The sequence below is a fragment of the Dendrobates tinctorius genome, unplaced genomic scaffold (genome assembly GCF_039654945.1).
Source record: "Dendrobates tinctorius isolate UK_male_01 unplaced genomic scaffold, ASM3965494v1 ptg000199l, whole genome shotgun sequence".
Lineage (NCBI taxonomy): Eukaryota > Metazoa > Chordata > Amphibia > Anura > Dendrobatidae > Dendrobates > Dendrobates tinctorius.
The window spans coordinates 14,124,087-14,142,364 of record NW_027361866.1 but is presented as its reverse complement, the minus strand read 5'-3'; the positions used below and the strand labels follow the sequence as shown (position 1 = coordinate 14,142,364).

Below are 18,278 nucleotides of genomic sequence, written 5' to 3'. Positions count from 1 at the left end.
GATTTTTATACAATTTGAAGAGAATCGATTTCCACTCAAAAAAATTTGCTTATCTCTAATTAGCACAAAAGTACAAGGGACCATAATTCGTTGTACAGTGTCATAAATAGGAGCAACTTTATAACTCCTATCATTATATCAGGGTAAGATATTTCCCCTATACAGTATATGGTGCTGTTTCTTCTATGGTCCAGCATCATGGCTGATTTGGATGGAAAAATTTTAGAGGTTTGTTCAATTTGTACAACCTATTTTTCAATCAACCTATTGCACATCATACACTTAGCACATGTTTATCCACATCGTAAACATTGTAGACGAAGGGTCATTTTCGGATCTCAAGAATGGGCAGGTGAAATTTCCCATTCTCAGGGGAAGCAAAAAAAGTAATCACTTTCCATAACAGTCCAACAGAAGATCTGAAGGAAGTTGGATGGGAGGGTATTTCTCCGATATTTTAATGGAGAGTGAATGTGCATCCATGACCCTGCCCCCCTTGGAATAGGCCATAGGACACGTTCATTTACTGAATAATTGCACTTTTTTGGTTCAGCCAATTAGAAATTTATAGGATTTCCAATAGGTCTGCCAAAAACATCAGCTTTGGACATACCATTTTATATTTGAATAGTTCAGACTAATAAAGCAAGGATTTTGGCTCTAATATAAATTTGTTCCTCTTTACGATCTTTTCTCCTCTGTGCTACAAATTTATAGAAAATTTTAATATTGTTTACTTGTAAAAACTTTACACTGTTTTTTCATAGATATATTTTATCTAATAGTCTCACATCTTATGATATTGTTTTTTCTTTATTCTAAGACTCAATTAGAATCTACCAAAATTCAACCATACGTCCTACATACCTTCGGTTATAATAGTTGGGGGCTGTAAGACTATGGTCCTTTGAGCCACCCCAGCAATGTAAGGTACAATTTGAGCCTCCATTTGACCTATAGCCTGGAACTGGGATGTAGTAAATACAAAGCTGTCATCAGTTGCAATCTGTTGCAATTCGTTGGTGTCTGCCCTTGCCACGCCAATGCAAAAGGTGATGATACTGTTAAGTTTCAAAGCATTGGCGGCATCTCTCAACTCATCACTTGCTGGACCACCAGTGATCACCACCAGTGACTGTGGAACTCCTTCTTCCCTTCGGCTGCCACCAGCAGAGCTAAACAACTGCTCCACCACATATTCGACAGCAGCCCCCAGATTTGACTCTTCTCCACCAGCAAACTGTAGGCTCTTCATGGCACTAATGAGTTCACGTTTGCTAGTATGCTCATCCAGAGTGAATTCTATTTTGACATCATCACTAAATTGTACCACTCCCACTTGGATCCGGCTCCTTCCAACCTCCAACCGCCTTTCCACATAATTCACCAAGAAGTCACGAATGCTGTTGAATCCCGAGTGTCCAACATTGTTTGAGCCATCAATGAGGAAAACCAAATCAGCCGAGTCTGGTATTATTGATGGCACAGTGGTAATTGTATGAGTTGTTAGATGACAAAAGGTGGAAAATGCAAAAGAAAAACAAAAAAACAAAAAAATAGAAAGATGATAGAAGAAAAAGAAATGCAAAATGTGACAGTGTTAATTTAAGTGAAGTGGTAACATGCAGAAGTATCGTGTACACACATGTTTCTTTGAAACAGCACTAAGAAACATGATGCAATGGAAGCAAGGGATATTCACCTGATGTATCATAACTTTTGGACCCCTCTCATGGGTATCTTAACAACACCATTGTACCATTTACATAAATTGCTGAATTTCTAATTTTTTATATGATCATATATGGGTGATTTGCCAAAATGGAAACTTACCGAGATTGGGCATATAAATAAATATATATGGTGTATACCGTATTTTGCGGATTATAAGACGCTCCGGATTATAAAACGCACCCAAAATAGGGAAAAACTTTATTTTAATAAAATGGTGGTGCTTCTTATAATCCATGCGTCTTATTGCTTACCGGGGGTGGTGGCTGTGAAGTGGGGTCCCAGGGTCGCTGCTGGAGGAGGCAAGAGTGGAACGTTGCCGCAGGCTGGGATGAGGGGGGTGTTCGGATGTGCGGAGCGCCGCTGTGGGTGTCCGGTGCTGCTGCAGGTGTCTGGTGCTGCTGCGGGGGCTTTGCCAACATTTTGTGAAAGGCCAGAGCACCCCCCCCACAGTTCCATGGTTTCCTATGCGGTAGACTCCAGGAAAATGGCTGCCGGGGCAGTGCATGTGCAGATGGAGATCTCGGCACCAAGATCTCACTGAGATCTCATCTCCCGAGATCATGGTGCCAAGATCTTCATCTGTGCATGCGCCGCCCCGGCAGCCATTTTCCTGGAGTCCACGCATAGGAAACTATGGAACTGCGGGAGCTCTGGCATTTCACAAAATGTCAGCAGAGCCCTCGCAGCAGCACTCAACACCCCCTCATTCCAGCCTGCGGTCTGCAGCAATGCTCCACTCTTTCCTCCTACAGTTGCAACCCTGCTCCACAGCGGCTGGTAAGGTATATGTGCATTATAAGATGCACCCCCATTCCCCCCCAAATTTGGGGGAAAAAGGTGTGTCTCATAATACTATAAATACAGTATATACTGTATATATTGTGTATATATATATATATATATATATATATATATATATATATACACAGGGATATGCTATAATAATCATATGTAGGTTTGTAGAGAATTTTTGGAATATGTAGTTGAGCTCAAAGAGTAAACTGTAAATGCAGACTAAAGGGTTTAGCACTCATCCTTAGTGGCACAATACAACTTCTTCCATGCTCACTTATATACTCCAAAGTCTTTTATGCCAAATTGTGGGTTATGATGACTGAATTTACTCGCAAAGATATAAAACAATGGTAAAGTCTGCAGATGTTTTCTTAATTTAAGCTTGGAGGCAGAGGTTTATCTGAGTCATCCCGCCTAAATCTTATAATAATGGGTAGACTCTGAATTGGGAAATCCGTATAGATTATGAGATAAACTGCAGCAGTCTCTTCTATTAAAAAGTCCTGCGAGTTTCTCTGTATTATATTGGCTACTGCAGAAACTCAGATGGTGTTTTTACAAGATGGTGCTTTTTTAACTTTTGGGCACAAATTTAGAAACATTCAGATGAATGTAGATGAAAGCAGTGCCGTCTTACAGCTCGGTTTAAGGCTAGGGTCACACAACTGTATTTTCTCTTATCCTAGAGAATCTTGCCGATAATGCCAATCACACTCTGATCAGAGTAGGAGCAAAACGTGATCCAATTTTCTCGGATGAGGAGAAGATGGAAAAAAGTATTTCTCCATCTTCTCCATTCTCTCAGTCTGTGGAAATCAGACTGCACTCATATGTCATCCTAGTGCAGTCTGATGTTTTCCACGGACTCATTGACTTGTATGGCCGAGTGTGATCCAATTAATGGACATGTGCACGGCCCCATAGATTAACATTGGTCTAAGTGCAATCTGATGCTTTGTCGGATCGCACTTGGACCGAAAATTTGCTCATGTAGTCAGGACCATTCAGGACTAGTGCAAAAACCTTACAGTGGCCAGAATTGTAAAAATATCTAGTTTTAGTGGGCTTTATCTATCAGGAACTGGCATAAAGAATTATCGTAAAAACCCAACTGCACAAGAACAGTAAAAGTTGAGATTCTTTGAGACAGTGACTCTATATATTTTGGGATTAGTAAATTACCTATTGACGTGTCACATATAAATGTATGTGAACAAATATAAATATATCAATACAAAAAAATAAATAAATGTCAATAAATATATGTGGATGGTATGTATAGTATATGAAAATGGTAAATGGTGCTGGAGACACAACCGGTACAACTCATGCATTGAAAATGAGGAAATACCAAAAAGTAAAATGCATCCAGATGAATTGTAACATATCCCTCACAACCACTGCACAAAATAACATTTCTTTACACAACCGCAACATTTAAAATCAGCGTTCTGCATTCCGTTTGGATAGGAGCTGCCAAACCATAATATTGGAGTTTGACAAAGCGTTGGTTATCTAAAATAACAGAGACCTTGTCAATTTACCGTAATTTATGTACTTTCTACAGAATTTGGTTTTACGTAATATAATCATTGAAGTTTTTTTTTCTCCATTTAGAAAAAAATATACCCATGCAGCAAGGTAGTTACTCTTACTCTACTTATTTGGTTCAATTGCACTGGAAAGATGGCATGCACACCATCTGTAGGAAAGGTCCCTCACACCTTTTAGTGGCATAAATTATAGAATTTGCATTAGTGAAAAATGGACTCAACCTTCTAGTCAGCCGACTAATTAAATGTTGTCCTTCAGTGCTCTTTTTAGAAAAGTGATGGTGATCAATGCCAGCTGAGACCTAAAGCTATTAAGTAGTGATGGCATTATTCTCCAACATTACACATCATGAAGGATCTGATGGCAACTACCCGACTGTTAGACTATAGTATCGCAAAGCTGGTATGCTTGTCTTTTTATAAGATCCCTATGATATTTTTGCAAAGTCTCACACTTCATAACAACATATACTGTAAATATATCTAATTGTAATTACTAATTACTGCAATATTGAATAAATGAAAGGTGGGTGACTTTTGCTGAAACACACCCAATTTACCCATTATGGGTAAAGATTAGAAAATTAGAGATGCATGCAGCAAAAGAGAGTCTATCTTTTGCTGCATACATCACAGCCTGAGTGTTTCTGCAAATTAGAAGTATTGGTATTGTAATATCCTACTGCTTAATTTAACTTGCTATTGGATTTTCAATATTTTATGGTCTCTTTAAATTAGTCAATTAATGTCAGAGGTAGATCTGGAAAGCAATTATTCAAACAAGTAATGCAGAATCATGTTAAGGCATTTATGACAATACCAGTGATGACTGGACATGATCCAAGCCCCTCCTCCCCTGTGACACACCAAACACTAAATATTTTTCTTAATGCAGCCATTTTTTGTGGTCATTTTTTCAAGTAGCCAATGTACACATAACTAGTACTGTTAATAATGGAAATGTTTGTTCTGTAGGGATTGGTACTAGGATAGCAGTGTATGTTTTCTTTACTTGACCTCAGACTTTACAGTCTTACCGATAAGACGTTGTTAACCCTTGGTTCACGTTTTAATGCAATTTTTGGGACTTTCAGAAGTCTCTTGTAGCTTTATCTTGGCTCTACTTCTGCTTTCATCCCTGACTGTGTTTTGGTAGATAAAAATGTAATTAATGTGTGTAGTAAGTAATTTTGTAGGATTAGGTGAAGGTTAGGTGCCTCGGGTTGGTCTTCGGAGAAGATATGTAGAGTCATCACTGTATAAAATACATCGACAGCAACATGTAAACACTTTCGAGTGGCTGGCTTTCACTTTGGTCTTATTCTAATGCATTGTGAAAACTAGCAAATATAAAAGGGATTTTATCAGAGACCTTAATATTTATCTGGGTGCAAGGAAAAAGTGCGCCAGCCATACTCTGATAAGCCTCCAAGTGAAAAGAGAACTGTAGAATGCCCAATATTAAAATCTGCTTTATTTAGTTATTAAATAGCTGTCAAATTTATCAGAAAACAGTGATTAAACAAAACTCCAATGTATTTCCGATGCACAATGCATGCTTATTTAAGGTCATTATTAAGAACATGTTATGCAGAAGATACGCATTGATGTTGTGTTTTTACCAAAATTTCCAATGGATTTTACAGCTATTTGATGACTAAATAAAGAAGTTTTTAGTATGGAACTTTCAACGCTTCTATTTTCTTTTAAATTAGGAAAAATAACCAAATAGTACAAAATATTCAATATATATAATATATAACAAAGCAGAGTATAATCTATATGGTATGGTAGGAAGTCCAGCCTTTCGATGATCATTAGACGTCAGTGCGCTCTACATGGTGAGCATGCTTCTGATGTGATCAGATAGCACGTCTTATGTGAGTGAAACACAATGTTGACTATGTGATACTTCAATAGGTGTCCTCATGAATTGTATAATTTCCATGGCAATTGAGTGTAAAGTTTACAAAGAAGTGTAGCATCATGGAAATATAAACTCATTAAGAGGTCAAATGAGTACAAGCTGCATCAATCACGACCTTGAGACTTGTCATCTAATCTTGGGGCCTTCAAGATTGTATGTTCCAAGAACATTATTTAAAGTGGGTGGTAACTGGCTGAGAAATATCTGTGAAACCATGTAGCCTAGAAGATGTCACTTAATGAATCCGTGTTACCCCCTGCAGCTGAGATGATGTCATTTAAAAAAATGTTTTAACCCCTGGAAAGATTAATAGAACTAACTCTAAAGGGAAATATCTGTCACAAGAAAATATGCTATGATTAACATTAATTGTGGAGAGGAGATTTTAGATTTAAAAGATATGAACGCCTTTTTGTTCTTTTTTTTAAAGAAAAGTCATGAATTTTGGCCTAAAATACATTTTTGTAATAGGGTTCCATTAAAAACCTTTGATTGATTGGCTTCTAGAATTGTAAACTCTGCAAATTTAATGGGTGATCACAAATCAAAGTTTTCCCTATAAACTAAAATTTTAGAACCATTTAGGTAAAAAAAAACCAAATCTGTCACTTACCTGTAGACTATACTATTTTACAAAATAGAGTAAAAGGGTATAGTTGAAACGTTTCTTGGATGGCAATGATATCATGATTCTTTTATTATAATCTGTATACTTTTCTAATATGTGTTTCTATAATATATTTAATACAGTGCACAGTTTTCTTAAGTGTAAACTCAGCCTTTTCTTCCACTTGACCAATCGGATTTCCACCTACCTTCTGGCTGTTGTGCATCCAGCTTGTGGATCCCTGAGAGCACGAGACACAAAGCAGCCAACAACGGCATAACCCGATGCTCGTTCATCTTGCCAATGTAAGGTCTGTAAGCACCAGATTATCAAACTGTATGAAAAACAAGAAGAATAATACAAATACATGAAAAGAATTGCAATCATTTTGTTTTATTAACTATATATTTTCCCTATGAATTGAAAACCCATTTCGACAAGAACTGCATATAGCTATTAGTACTAATCTCTTTACTTTAAGGTGCACCTGTCACCTGTTTTGGTCGCTATAAGATACGGCCGCTGCCTTTCAGGGCTTATCTACAGCATTCTAAAATGCTGTAGATAAGCCTCCGATCATACCTGAAAAATAAGTTTTATTATACTCACCCGGGGAGAGAGCGGTCCGGTCTAATGGGTGTCGCAGTCTGGGTTCGATGGCTCCCATCTTCTTGCAATGCTGCCCTCCTGCTTGCTTCATTCCTCCCCAGCATTGCGCTCCTGCACAGGTGTACTTATCTGCCCTGCTGAGCAAAGTACTACACTTCGCAGGCGCTGGGCCTCTCTGACCTTTCCTAGCACCTATGCACTGCAGTACTTTGCTCAGCCCTCAGCAGGGCAGATAAGTACGCCTGTGCAGGAGTGTGATGCCGGGGACAAAAGAAGCAAGCAGGAGGGCAGTGTTGCAAGAAGATGGGAGGTGCCGGACCCGGACCTGCGACACCTAACGAACTGAACCGCATCGGACCGCCCTCCCCCCAGGTGAGAATAATAAAATGTATTTTTCTTATCCTGCAGGTTGGACTGGGGGCTTATCTACAGCATTATAGAATGTTGTAGATAAGCCCTGAAAGGCAGTGGCCGCATCTTATAGTGGCCAAAACAGGTGACAGGTTCCCTTTAAAAATTGTTTTAAGATGATAGTTTGAAGTTAGAACAACATTGAGGTTTGTGTCTAAAATATATAAAAAAAAAGTAGAAGCCGGGAGCTGAAAGAAAATTGAATGTTTAGGAAATTACCGTATTTACTCCAATGGTTAAGAAAACCACAGAAATTTCTGTAATAAATGGAAATGGATTCCGAATGGGATATGATATTATTTTTTATGTTACACGTGGCAATCAATAGAAAGAAACAATAAAATCCCAATTGGGCTGGTGAAATATATAAACTTATTCAGTAATTTACGCAAGACCCTAAATTTGCCATTACTGGTTAGGTCTCTTGCATTAATTGCCTTAACTGTAGAGATGAGCAGATCACTTTGCGCCACCCCAGTCCACCGTCCAGGTCAGTGCTCTCTGTACGTGGACAGGAGCTGCGCAAATTTCCTTGGCCCCCAAACCCTGGGCTCCAAGTCTCGGCTTTTGAATAGCCAGCGTGGTGAAAAACCACCTTTGCACAGCACGCCACTATGAATTTGTTGCTGGAGCATTAGGTGCAGCCCCAAGGAGCCACCAGAAGCTCAGGAAATTTGCACAGCTCCTGTCCATGGACTGAGGGCACTAACCTGGACTGTGGAACAGAGTTTAGCCAACTAATCCGGTTATCTCTACGTAATTGCCAGATTAGACAATCCACACTACATACATTATTAATTTGCGCTCTTAGACCTGATGAGGCTGGTGTACTTATTTTAAAAATCCATTTTAGAATTATTTTTTTAAAGTCTCTTTGCCTAATATTAAAATGAGAATTGTATTACTTAGCATTCCAGATGCTTCAGGTGGACTCATTTATTATTAATATTTTGCATCCATTCATCCGTTAAGAGTTCAATGAGACCCGATTTTAAAGGAATAAGCAGGTCTGAGCAAGAAGAACTACATCTGTTAGACATTTAGAGCCTTATTTGGGAATATGGCAGGTATAAGACTGGACAAACCCTTTATGAAATGTAAGAATAGATTTACATGTTTTTACAATAAACTTCGATACAGAATACAGTAAAACATTGTGCAAAAACATTATCGGAACAGTCTTCGTTGGCTTGTACTGCTCCATAAAATTCGGATATGATGGCTTATTAATAGGATTGGCCATCGATATGTAATCGGGGTAATACAACATGTGGTAGCCCATTATCAGCTGAGAACTGCTTTGGAGTGTCCGAAACGAAGCAACGTACGGGAAGGAGCACGGCAACCCCTGCCGAGTAATGCAGTGCAATCACTTGACTTGAATGGTAGATAAACAGCAGCAGATCTCAGCAGGGGGGGCCACTAAAAAATGTATCGGGATGCTGTGTTCTACCCCATACATCTCTTAGTTCTGGTCGCTGCTGGAGCAGATTACAGCTAATCAGCCTACGGATAGGCCATTAATGTCAGTATTAAACCTCCTTAACCTCATAAAAAACTTTGCATTTATTGTACCTAACAGTAACACAAACATTACTCATCCATACACTGTTCTATCCATCCTACTTTGAAAGGTAAGAGCATCCGGTAAAGGTCTGATTGCTGACATGAGTTATTTAGGCTGCTCATTTCTTTCGGCTGTGTTTCTGCCACATGCTCACTCAGCGGGTGACCACAGGAGGGTTCCAGAAAACACAGAGGATGAAGATTTTTGAAAATTTTGTTGATGCCTAACACATGCTAAAATGTATTCCTATGTATAAAAAAGTCATAAACTGCTGGTTTTCATTACAAGCATTTCATAGCGGTCTGAGGATTACTAAACCTGCAATTTAGGTTTATTACCAAAACTTACAAACTTTCTGCTGTTTGCAATGAACCAATCAAGCAAGAACAATGCCAATCTCTCAACACAATTAATGTAACGGGTGGTTTATCCAAATTTATCACAAAATGACACTTTTAATGATACTGAAGTCTCAGAATTATTCACTCTCTTCAAGACGAGCATCTTTAGTGCTTAGTACAGCCACTTTGGATGATATGACCTGCAGAAATTGTGATGAATTGTCACAAACCAGTTTCTGTCCCTCGTTTCTAAGCTTAGACAATTCCTCATGGACCATGGCCATCACTTCACCATTTTTGGGGGCGGTTTATGTAACGACCACTACGATTATTCTTAGATTTTTGGGTCAGTAGAGGTGTATGTCTTGGAGTTTGGGCAAGGAGACTTTCAACGCTTAGGCTGTGTGCACACGCTGCGGATTATGTGCGGATTCATCCGCGCAGATTTTGTAAAATCCGCAGGTGAAACCGCAGGTCAAAAGACCTGCGGTTTTACCTGCGGATTGCTCTGCGGTTTTGCCCTGCGCTTTTTCATCTCCTCAATGGAGGAGATGGCAAACCGCAGGAGAATCCGCAGAAAGAATTGACATGTCAATTCTTTCTGCGGATTGAAAACCGCAGATAATCCGCGCGGAAAATTCCGCACCGTCTGCACTGCGGTTTTTGATTCCCATAGGGAATCATAGTACTGTACACCGCAGCAAAAACTGCTGCGGGTCCGCAGCGGCCAAAACCGCTGCGGAACCGCAGCAAAATCCGCAGCGTGTGCACACAGCCTTAGTATGCGCCTTAGTGTGCAGACTGAATCCTCAGCACCTGTTGTCATCCAAGGTCTTTTGTAGTCCCTCAAGGGTGTTTTGAACACCGGCCTCTTCAGGAATCTGCTAACTTTGTCTTTTTGCCACATACTGGTAGTCAGTGTCTCTTTATCTCTGAATTTGAGAAATTTACTTCCTGCTGAATTTCTAGGACCATTTAATGCCTCCCTATCATTTTGCATCCTTTTCTTTGCTTGCGCAGGACAGTGACCTCTTCTCTTAAACCTTTTGCAATGCTCACTTGACAGCCCTAGAATTTTAGTGAACTGGAGCCCACTGCCCATTAGGAATTGGTAAGATTCCTCAAGAATGCTACCAGGAGCAAGGGTCTGGCTGTGCACCACTTTTGTAGCTGGTCAAAACAGCCAAAGATTCTTTACGAAGATCTAAAGTCTGTTATGAAGGAGGTGAATGATTATGAGACTACAGAAGTCATTAAAGGGAATTTGGAGAACTCACGTGTTATATTGACTGTGTTTAGCTATACAAGTTGTTCTTGTTTAGTTTATTGTAAAGTTTTACATTTTTCTTAGAAACCTGAAAATTTGCAATTACAAATTACAGTCATTGGAATCCGTTCAAAGAGATGAAGGGACTCAAATTAAAAATATATATATATATACTCTCCTGCTATTCCCATAAATTTTCCGTTTTGACTTCTATAGTGAAAATCTGCATAAATCTGCACTAAATAATTAGGTTCCAGTAAGGTCAGGCATGGATGTTGTACATTCACTACAGAACAATCTGAATTAAGACCACCTCGCTGAATAGGCAATTTGCATATTTAATTTCACAGAGGAGCATTGCATGTCTTACAAGCCTCCTTACACTGGTATGCCAGGCATGTCACTCTCCACAAGGAGAAACATTATTCCTTAAGACAAAATTATGAACCTAACATTTACGAAACGCAACCAAGACAACAATGGTTATTCCAATTATTTTCCAGGTTAACTACAGAAAACCTTTCTTGTGTGTGAAAGTGTTCTTCCTGTCGAGAAAGTAGCCCATCTATAGTGTTCAGTGTATATGCCTATGTACTTCTGCCTTGTTGTGTCTGCCTTGTGCCATCCACCAATCAGAGTTGTGTTTGCATGTTCGGTTTATGACCCATCAAGTGTAACATAGGAGGAGGTGGTTGTGTGTAAGGAGGACACGGGGAGGATCGGAATGTGGACATGCTGTATGGTGAGGTCCTGGCCAGGGAGCCATTTAAATTTAGGCCACAGGTTAAGAGGCCGATATACCCTATTGTCCAGTATAGGAGGACCGGACTAAAAGGGCGTTCATCATTGATCACACTGCCTAGCCTTGTAGACAAATTGGTTACAGTTGTGATATCTATAGAAGATAAGGAAAAGCTGCCAAATAAAGAAATATATTGTCTCATTTCATTGTAGCCCCCATCTTTCATGTTGCCATCTTTACTACTTGCAAATCTTACACTTTACCCACTCACAGTGTATTTTTTGCCATTACTTGAAAACTGGAATCCTATAATATAAACCCAGTAGAAATGGAAGACGTGACATGAAGATCTCATCTTCTCATTTCCATGCAAGTCCAGTTCAGCTGATTAGTGAAGGTGATCCTGACATGAACTTGACAGCGCCACAGTGACAAAAATGCAATAGAAAATCTATTTTATCATGACTGCCATGGCTCTGGCAGGTCACTTTGCTTTGTTCCTTGCCTCCATGCCAGGAAGTGACATTACCTCCGCCTACTCATCTGCCAACGCAAACCTTTCACACGTCTCAAATTAGAAAAAAATCTTCATATTGTTGGGACAGTAGAACTGTTTTCCATATAGAAGTCTAATTTACAACCTTTGGAAAATACAATTAATGGCTGGTATGTGTCATTAAAAGCATACGTTAACTGTCTGCCCAGGAATGTCCCTGTAAAGTGACTGCAAAGAGCCAAGTATGAACTAAATTATGCAGTAATACATTACATATGGAATTTTTGACTCCAGACTTACATCCTGCCTTTTATTGAATGGCAAAGGACCCATTGTATGAATAGAGGTTTAATTGCCGATATAAAATATTTTTTGAGAGTTGCATTAAATAAATATCTTAGATGTTCATACATAGTTTTAAACTTTTAAAGGGAAACTCAGGTTTTTTTTGTAATTATTAATTTGGGCGTTTTTCAGTCTGCACAATAAATAATTATTCAGACAACCTGTTGGCTGAGAAGCTTTTATGTGTTCAGGCTACTGCCTAGTAAATTAGGGTGTGGTCCATGAGTGAAAAATCTAGATTTTCATAGTCAGGTGTAGTCCATGGCATTAAATAGGAGAGCTCCGTAACTAGAGATAAGCGGATGTATAGAAATTCGATTTCAACAATTTTACCCCCAAAATTTAATTTGCAGCTGATAAATTTTCATGAATCTCAGAATTGTAAAGCATGTAATTGATCAAAAAACACACATGAAGAAGAGATAGATCCCTGTTTGATCATAAGAGCTTACATTCCAAAGACGAGAGAGAGAGATCAACAGAGGACCCATTGACCATAAAAGCTTAAATTCTACAGGAGAAAAAGCCCCGCTGACCCTAAGAGCTTACATTCTACAGGAGAGAAGACCCCGCTGACCATAAGAGCTTACACTCTACAGGAGAGAGAAAAAGAAGACTCCTCTGACCATAAGAATTACACTCTACAGGAGAAACGACCCTGCTGACCTTGAAAGCTTACACTCTACAGGAGAGAGAAAGGGTGCCGCCACACTGAACGATGCACCAGTGATCCCGACAATGATACGACCTTGTCAGGATCGCTGGTGAGCTGTCAAACAGGCAGACTCACCAGCGATCAGGACCAGCAAGGACGCTGGTATCCAAGGTAAATATCGGGTAACTAAGCGCGAGCATCACTTAGTTACCTGCTGTGTACCTTGGATACTAGCTCCCAGTGTGAGCACGCTGGCATCCAGGGTACACAGCGGGTAACTAAGTGACATGCGCGCTTACTTACCTGCTGTCTACCTTGGATATCAGTTCCCAGCATCTGCTTACAGCGCTGGGAGCTCGCTGGTCGTTGGTCTCCTGCTGCCACACGCCGCGATGCTCGCTGGCCAGCAGGAGACGAACGATCAAAAAATGGCCCAGGACACTCCTGCACGATTAGCGATACCCGGCGGGGGGGCCGGTCGCTGATGCATGTCACACACAGCGATATCGCTGGCGAGATCACTGTTGCATCACAAAATCAGCGATCTCGCTAGCGATCTCGCTAGCGATCTCGCTGTGTGTGACGGGGCCTAAAGAGAAGACACTGCTGAAAATAAGTATTACACTCTACAGGGGAGAAGACCCCGCTCACCAAAAGATATTACACCCTACAGGAGAAAGAGAGCGAGAACCCCGCTGACCATAAGAGCTTAAATTCTACAGGAAAGAGAAAGAAAGGACACCACTGACCATAATAGCTTATTCTCTACAGAAGAGAGGACCCAGCTGATCATAAGAACATATACTCTACCGGTGAGAGAGAGGACCTTGCCAATTATAAGAGCTTACGCTCAACAGAAGAGAGGACCCCGCTGACCATAAGAACGTACACGCTACGGGAAAGAGAAAAAAAGAAAGGACCTTGCTGACTATAGAGCTTACACTATAAATGAGAGAGAGACAGCCCCAATGACCATAGGAGCTTACACTCTACAAGAGAAAGAGAGAGGACCTTGCTGATCATAGGAGTTTACACTCTATAGGAGAGATTTACCCAGTGAATTTGGAGATGGAAAATGACTGCCATAAAAATGTGCTCCACTGATTACTGCTGATCTGTGATGGCCCAGGTACTGACCACAACTGTTATCTGTAAGATGTCATAACTTCAGGATATTATGAAGAGGCCCACGAGACAACGCAAAATTATAATAAACCACTCTCTAATGCTTCGGCAGTGTGGGATATGGTCTGGGCAAGTTTGGGTCTTTTTGCAAACTAAGAATCACAACTCAAAATGTTTACATTTTTTTTGAAACCTCAAATTTCAGGAAATTCGACTTGAACTTGATCCTCACTGAATCATTGGCCCAATTTTACTAAGCCTAGAGTTTCACCTCCTAGTCTTAAGCCATACCTCACTGGATTAAAAAACACCAAATTTGTTAAGTGCTGAGTACTTTTTAATCAAGTTAATACATCTTTGGCTGTATTTAAAGTAGCAAGCATAGATTTTCACCAGAAATGTATGGTATTTTCTCTATTTCCGCATTGTTAATTTGTTAGATTCATTCCAAAGACATCTTCGCATTTTTTTTACTTTTTGCATGCAGAGTACAATTGCAATTTTTGCAGGCTTTGTTATTTAAAATTGCAGGTTTTCATTTTACCAATACTGGTAAAAACTTTATATAAAATTCCCCGATTGTTTTGGGGGTATTATATATTGAGTATTGGGTAAAATATATTATTTTGTAGAATTTACCTGTAGAGAGATGGAATCATTGCATGGTATTTGCCACAAAATGCATCTCCAAAACACTCCACCTTACATAGACCTCCTTGAACAGAAAGTCAAGAGATTTATATTTTTTTGACCTAGGACCTCAATAAAAAATTCATTTTGAAATGTTTCCTTTTAATTCCCTTTTTTTCCTGCATAGAATATCTCTTCAAGTTTACCATCTAAAATATACAGTGGGGAAAAAAGTATTTAGTCAGTCAGCAATAGTGCAAGTTCCACCACTTAAAAAGATGAGAGGCGTCTGTAATTTACATCATAGGTAGACCTCAACTATGGGAGACAAACTGAGAAAAAAAAATCCAGAAAATCACATTGTCTGTTTTTTTCATTTTATTTGCATATTATGGTGGAAAATAAGTATTTGGTCAGAAACAAAATTTCATCTCAATACTTTGTGATATATCCTTTGTTGGCAATGACAGAGGTCAAACGTTTTCTGTAAGTCTTCACAAGGTTGCCACACACTGTTGTTGGTATGTTGGCCCATTCCTCCATGCAGATCTCCTCTAGAGCAGTGATGTTTTTTGCTTTTCGCTTGGCAACACGGACTTTCAACTCCCTCCAAAGGTTTTCTATAGGGTTGAGATCTGGAGACTGGCTAGGCCACTCCAGGACCTTGAAATGCTTCTTACGAAGCCACTCCTTCGTTGCCCTGGCAGTGTGCTTTGGATCATTGTCATGTTGAAAGACCCAGCCACGTTTCATCTTCAATGCCCTTGCTGATGGAAGGAGGTTTGCACTCAAAATCTCACGATACATGGCCCCATTCATTCTTTCATGTACCCGGATCAGTCGTCCTGGCCCCTTTGCAGAGAAACAGCCCCAAAGCATGATGTTTCCACCACCATGCTTTACAGTAGGTATGGTGTTTGATGGATGCAACTCAGTATTCTTTTTCCTCCAAACACGACAAGTTGTGTTTCTACCAAACAGTTCCAGTTTGGTTTCATCAGACCATAGGACATTCTCCCAAAACTCCTCTGGATCATCCAAATGCTCTCTAGCAAACTTCAGACGGGCCCGGACATGTACAGGCTTAAGCAGTGGGACACGTCTGGCACTGCAGGATCTGAGTCCATGGTGGCGTAGTGTGTTACTTATGGTAGACCTTGTTACATTGGTCCCAGCTCTCTGCAGTTCATTCACTAGGTCCCCCCGCGTGGTTCTGGGATTTTTGCTCACCGTTCTTGTGATCATTCTGACCCCACGGGGTGGGATTTTGCGTGGAGCACCAGATCGAGGGAGATTATCAGTGGTCTTGTATGTCTTCCATTTTCTAATTATTGCTCCCACAGTTGATTTCTTCACTCCAAGCTGGTTGGCTATTGCAGATTCAGTCTTCCCAGCCTGGTGCAGGGCTACAATTTTGTTTCTGGTGTCCTTTGACAGCTCTTTGGTCTTCACCATAGTGGAGTTTGGAGTCAGACTGTTTGAGGGTGTGCACAGGTGTTTTTTTTATACTGATAACAAGTTTAAACAGGTGCCATTACTACAGGTAATGAGTGGAGGAAAGAGGAGACTCTTAAAGAAGAAGTTACAGGTCTGTGAGAGCCTGAAATCTTGATTGCTTGTTTCTGACCAAATACTTATTTTCCACCATAATATGCAAATAAAATGAAAAAAAAAACAGACAATGTGATTTTCTGGATTTTTTTTTTCTCAGTTTGTCTCCCATAGTTGAGGTCTACCTATGATGTAAATTACAGACGCCTCTCATCTTTTTAAGTGGTGGAACTTGCACTATTGCTGACTGACTAAATACTTTTTTTCCCCACTGTAGGAACGTCCATTAGCGAGATCTCTGTAGACAGGGAAATTAATTCTGGAGACTAAAGAATAGTTTTCATAAACCCAGCTCTTGAAAACGCTGAACTCCCGATTGTGCCCTGATAGCCTTCAACAGTCATGTCATGGTAGAGGTGGAAGATTTGCAACAGCTGGCTCACCATAGGCTGGAGACCATGGCTAGGAGTCAGACTAATGACAGCCAACATAAATCAACTCTCTTTGGTCTAGATGAAGAGATAATCTAGTTTGGAAAAGTTTAATTTGCTGCCAATCTTTTTTTTTTTAAGCAAAAATGTTAAGTTTCATAGCACTTGGTTTTTGGCAATCGGAGCAGATGATGAACTCACCCAAATGATAAGGATATTTACATTTTATACTATTACACTATTTGCTTGCATTTTTTTTAAGAACTTTCCATCTGTAGATAAAAAAGGAAGAAATAAATCTTTATTTCTTGCCCTGGCCTCACAACACTGCAGGATCTCTGAACGGATAAACAAAGACTTATTTTTACTACTTTGTTATTGTATTTAGACTGGATTAGAAAAATTTACAAAGAGGAAATGACAACTGTTTACTAACACAATATCTCCGTGACCCGGTCTGTGCTTTCTGATCGTCTTTAGTCTACTGCATTGGCCAAAATAGAGGTCTCTAGTAACATTGAAATCTCATAGCCCCAATACAAACTTCTTCAACCAGCTTCCCATACTGTATGGAATGAAACTGGTTTAGTGATCGGACCAAAAGAGTGGTCGTAAATGGCTGCACATCCAGTTGGAAGAATGTCTCAAGTGGGGTACCACAGGGCTCTGTCCTGGGCCCTGTATTGTTCAACATCTTTATCAACAATTTAGATGAAGGAATTGAGGGTAAACTGATTAAATTTGCTGATGACACAAAGCTAGGAGGGATAGCTAATACTAGAGAAGAGAGAGAGAGGATTCAAAAAGATATAAATAAACTGGAGAAGTGAGCAGCAACTAGCAGAATGGTTTTTAACAGGGAAAAATGCAAAGTACTACATCTGGGCAATAAAAATGACAAAAGCATATACAGAATGGGAGGAATAGGGCTAAGCAACAGCTTATGTGAAAAAGACTTAGGTATACTAATAAATCACAGACTGAATATGAGTCAACAGTGTGATGCAGCAGCAAAAAAGGCAAATGCAATTCTAGGATATATTAACAGAAGCATACAGTCTAGATCACGTGAAGTCATTATTGTCCTCTACTCCTCTTTGGTCAGACCTCATCTGGAATACTGTGTCCAGTTTTGGGCGCCACATTTTAAAAAAGACATCAACAAACTGGAGCAAGTTCAGAAAAGAGCGACCAGAATGGTGACCGGTCTGCAAACCCTGTCTTATGAGGAAAGGTTGCAGGATTTGGGAATGTTTAGCTTGCAAAAGAGAAGACTGAGAGGAGACTTAATAGCTGTCTACAAATATCTAAAGGGCTGTCACATTGTAGAAGGATCATGTTTATTCTCATTTGCACAAGGAAAGACTAGAAGCAATGGGATGAAACTAAATGGGAGGAGACACAGATTTGATATTAGAAAAAACTTTTTGACAGTTAGAGTGATCAATGAGTGGAACAGGCTGCCATGAGAGGTGGTGAGTTCTCCTTCAAT

At 39.8% G+C, this 18,278-nt stretch overlaps 1 protein-coding gene across 1 annotated transcript in view; it reads right to left on the bottom strand.

Moving 5' to 3' along the window:
• The window catches only part of COL6A3 (collagen type VI alpha 3 chain), a 170,408-nt gene that overhangs the window by 112,878 nt on the left and 39,252 nt on the right, over window positions 1–18,278 (bottom strand). Inside the window, exons 2-3 of the mRNA XM_073553278.1 lie at window positions 6,825–6,950; window positions 868–1,467 (exon numbers count right to left, since the gene is read on the bottom strand). Coding sequence (XP_073409379.1) covers window positions 868–1,467; window positions 6,825–6,912 — 688 coding nt within the window. The 5' untranslated portion in view covers window positions 6,913–6,950. The remainder of the gene's footprint in view (window positions 1–867; window positions 1,468–6,824; window positions 6,951–18,278) is intronic.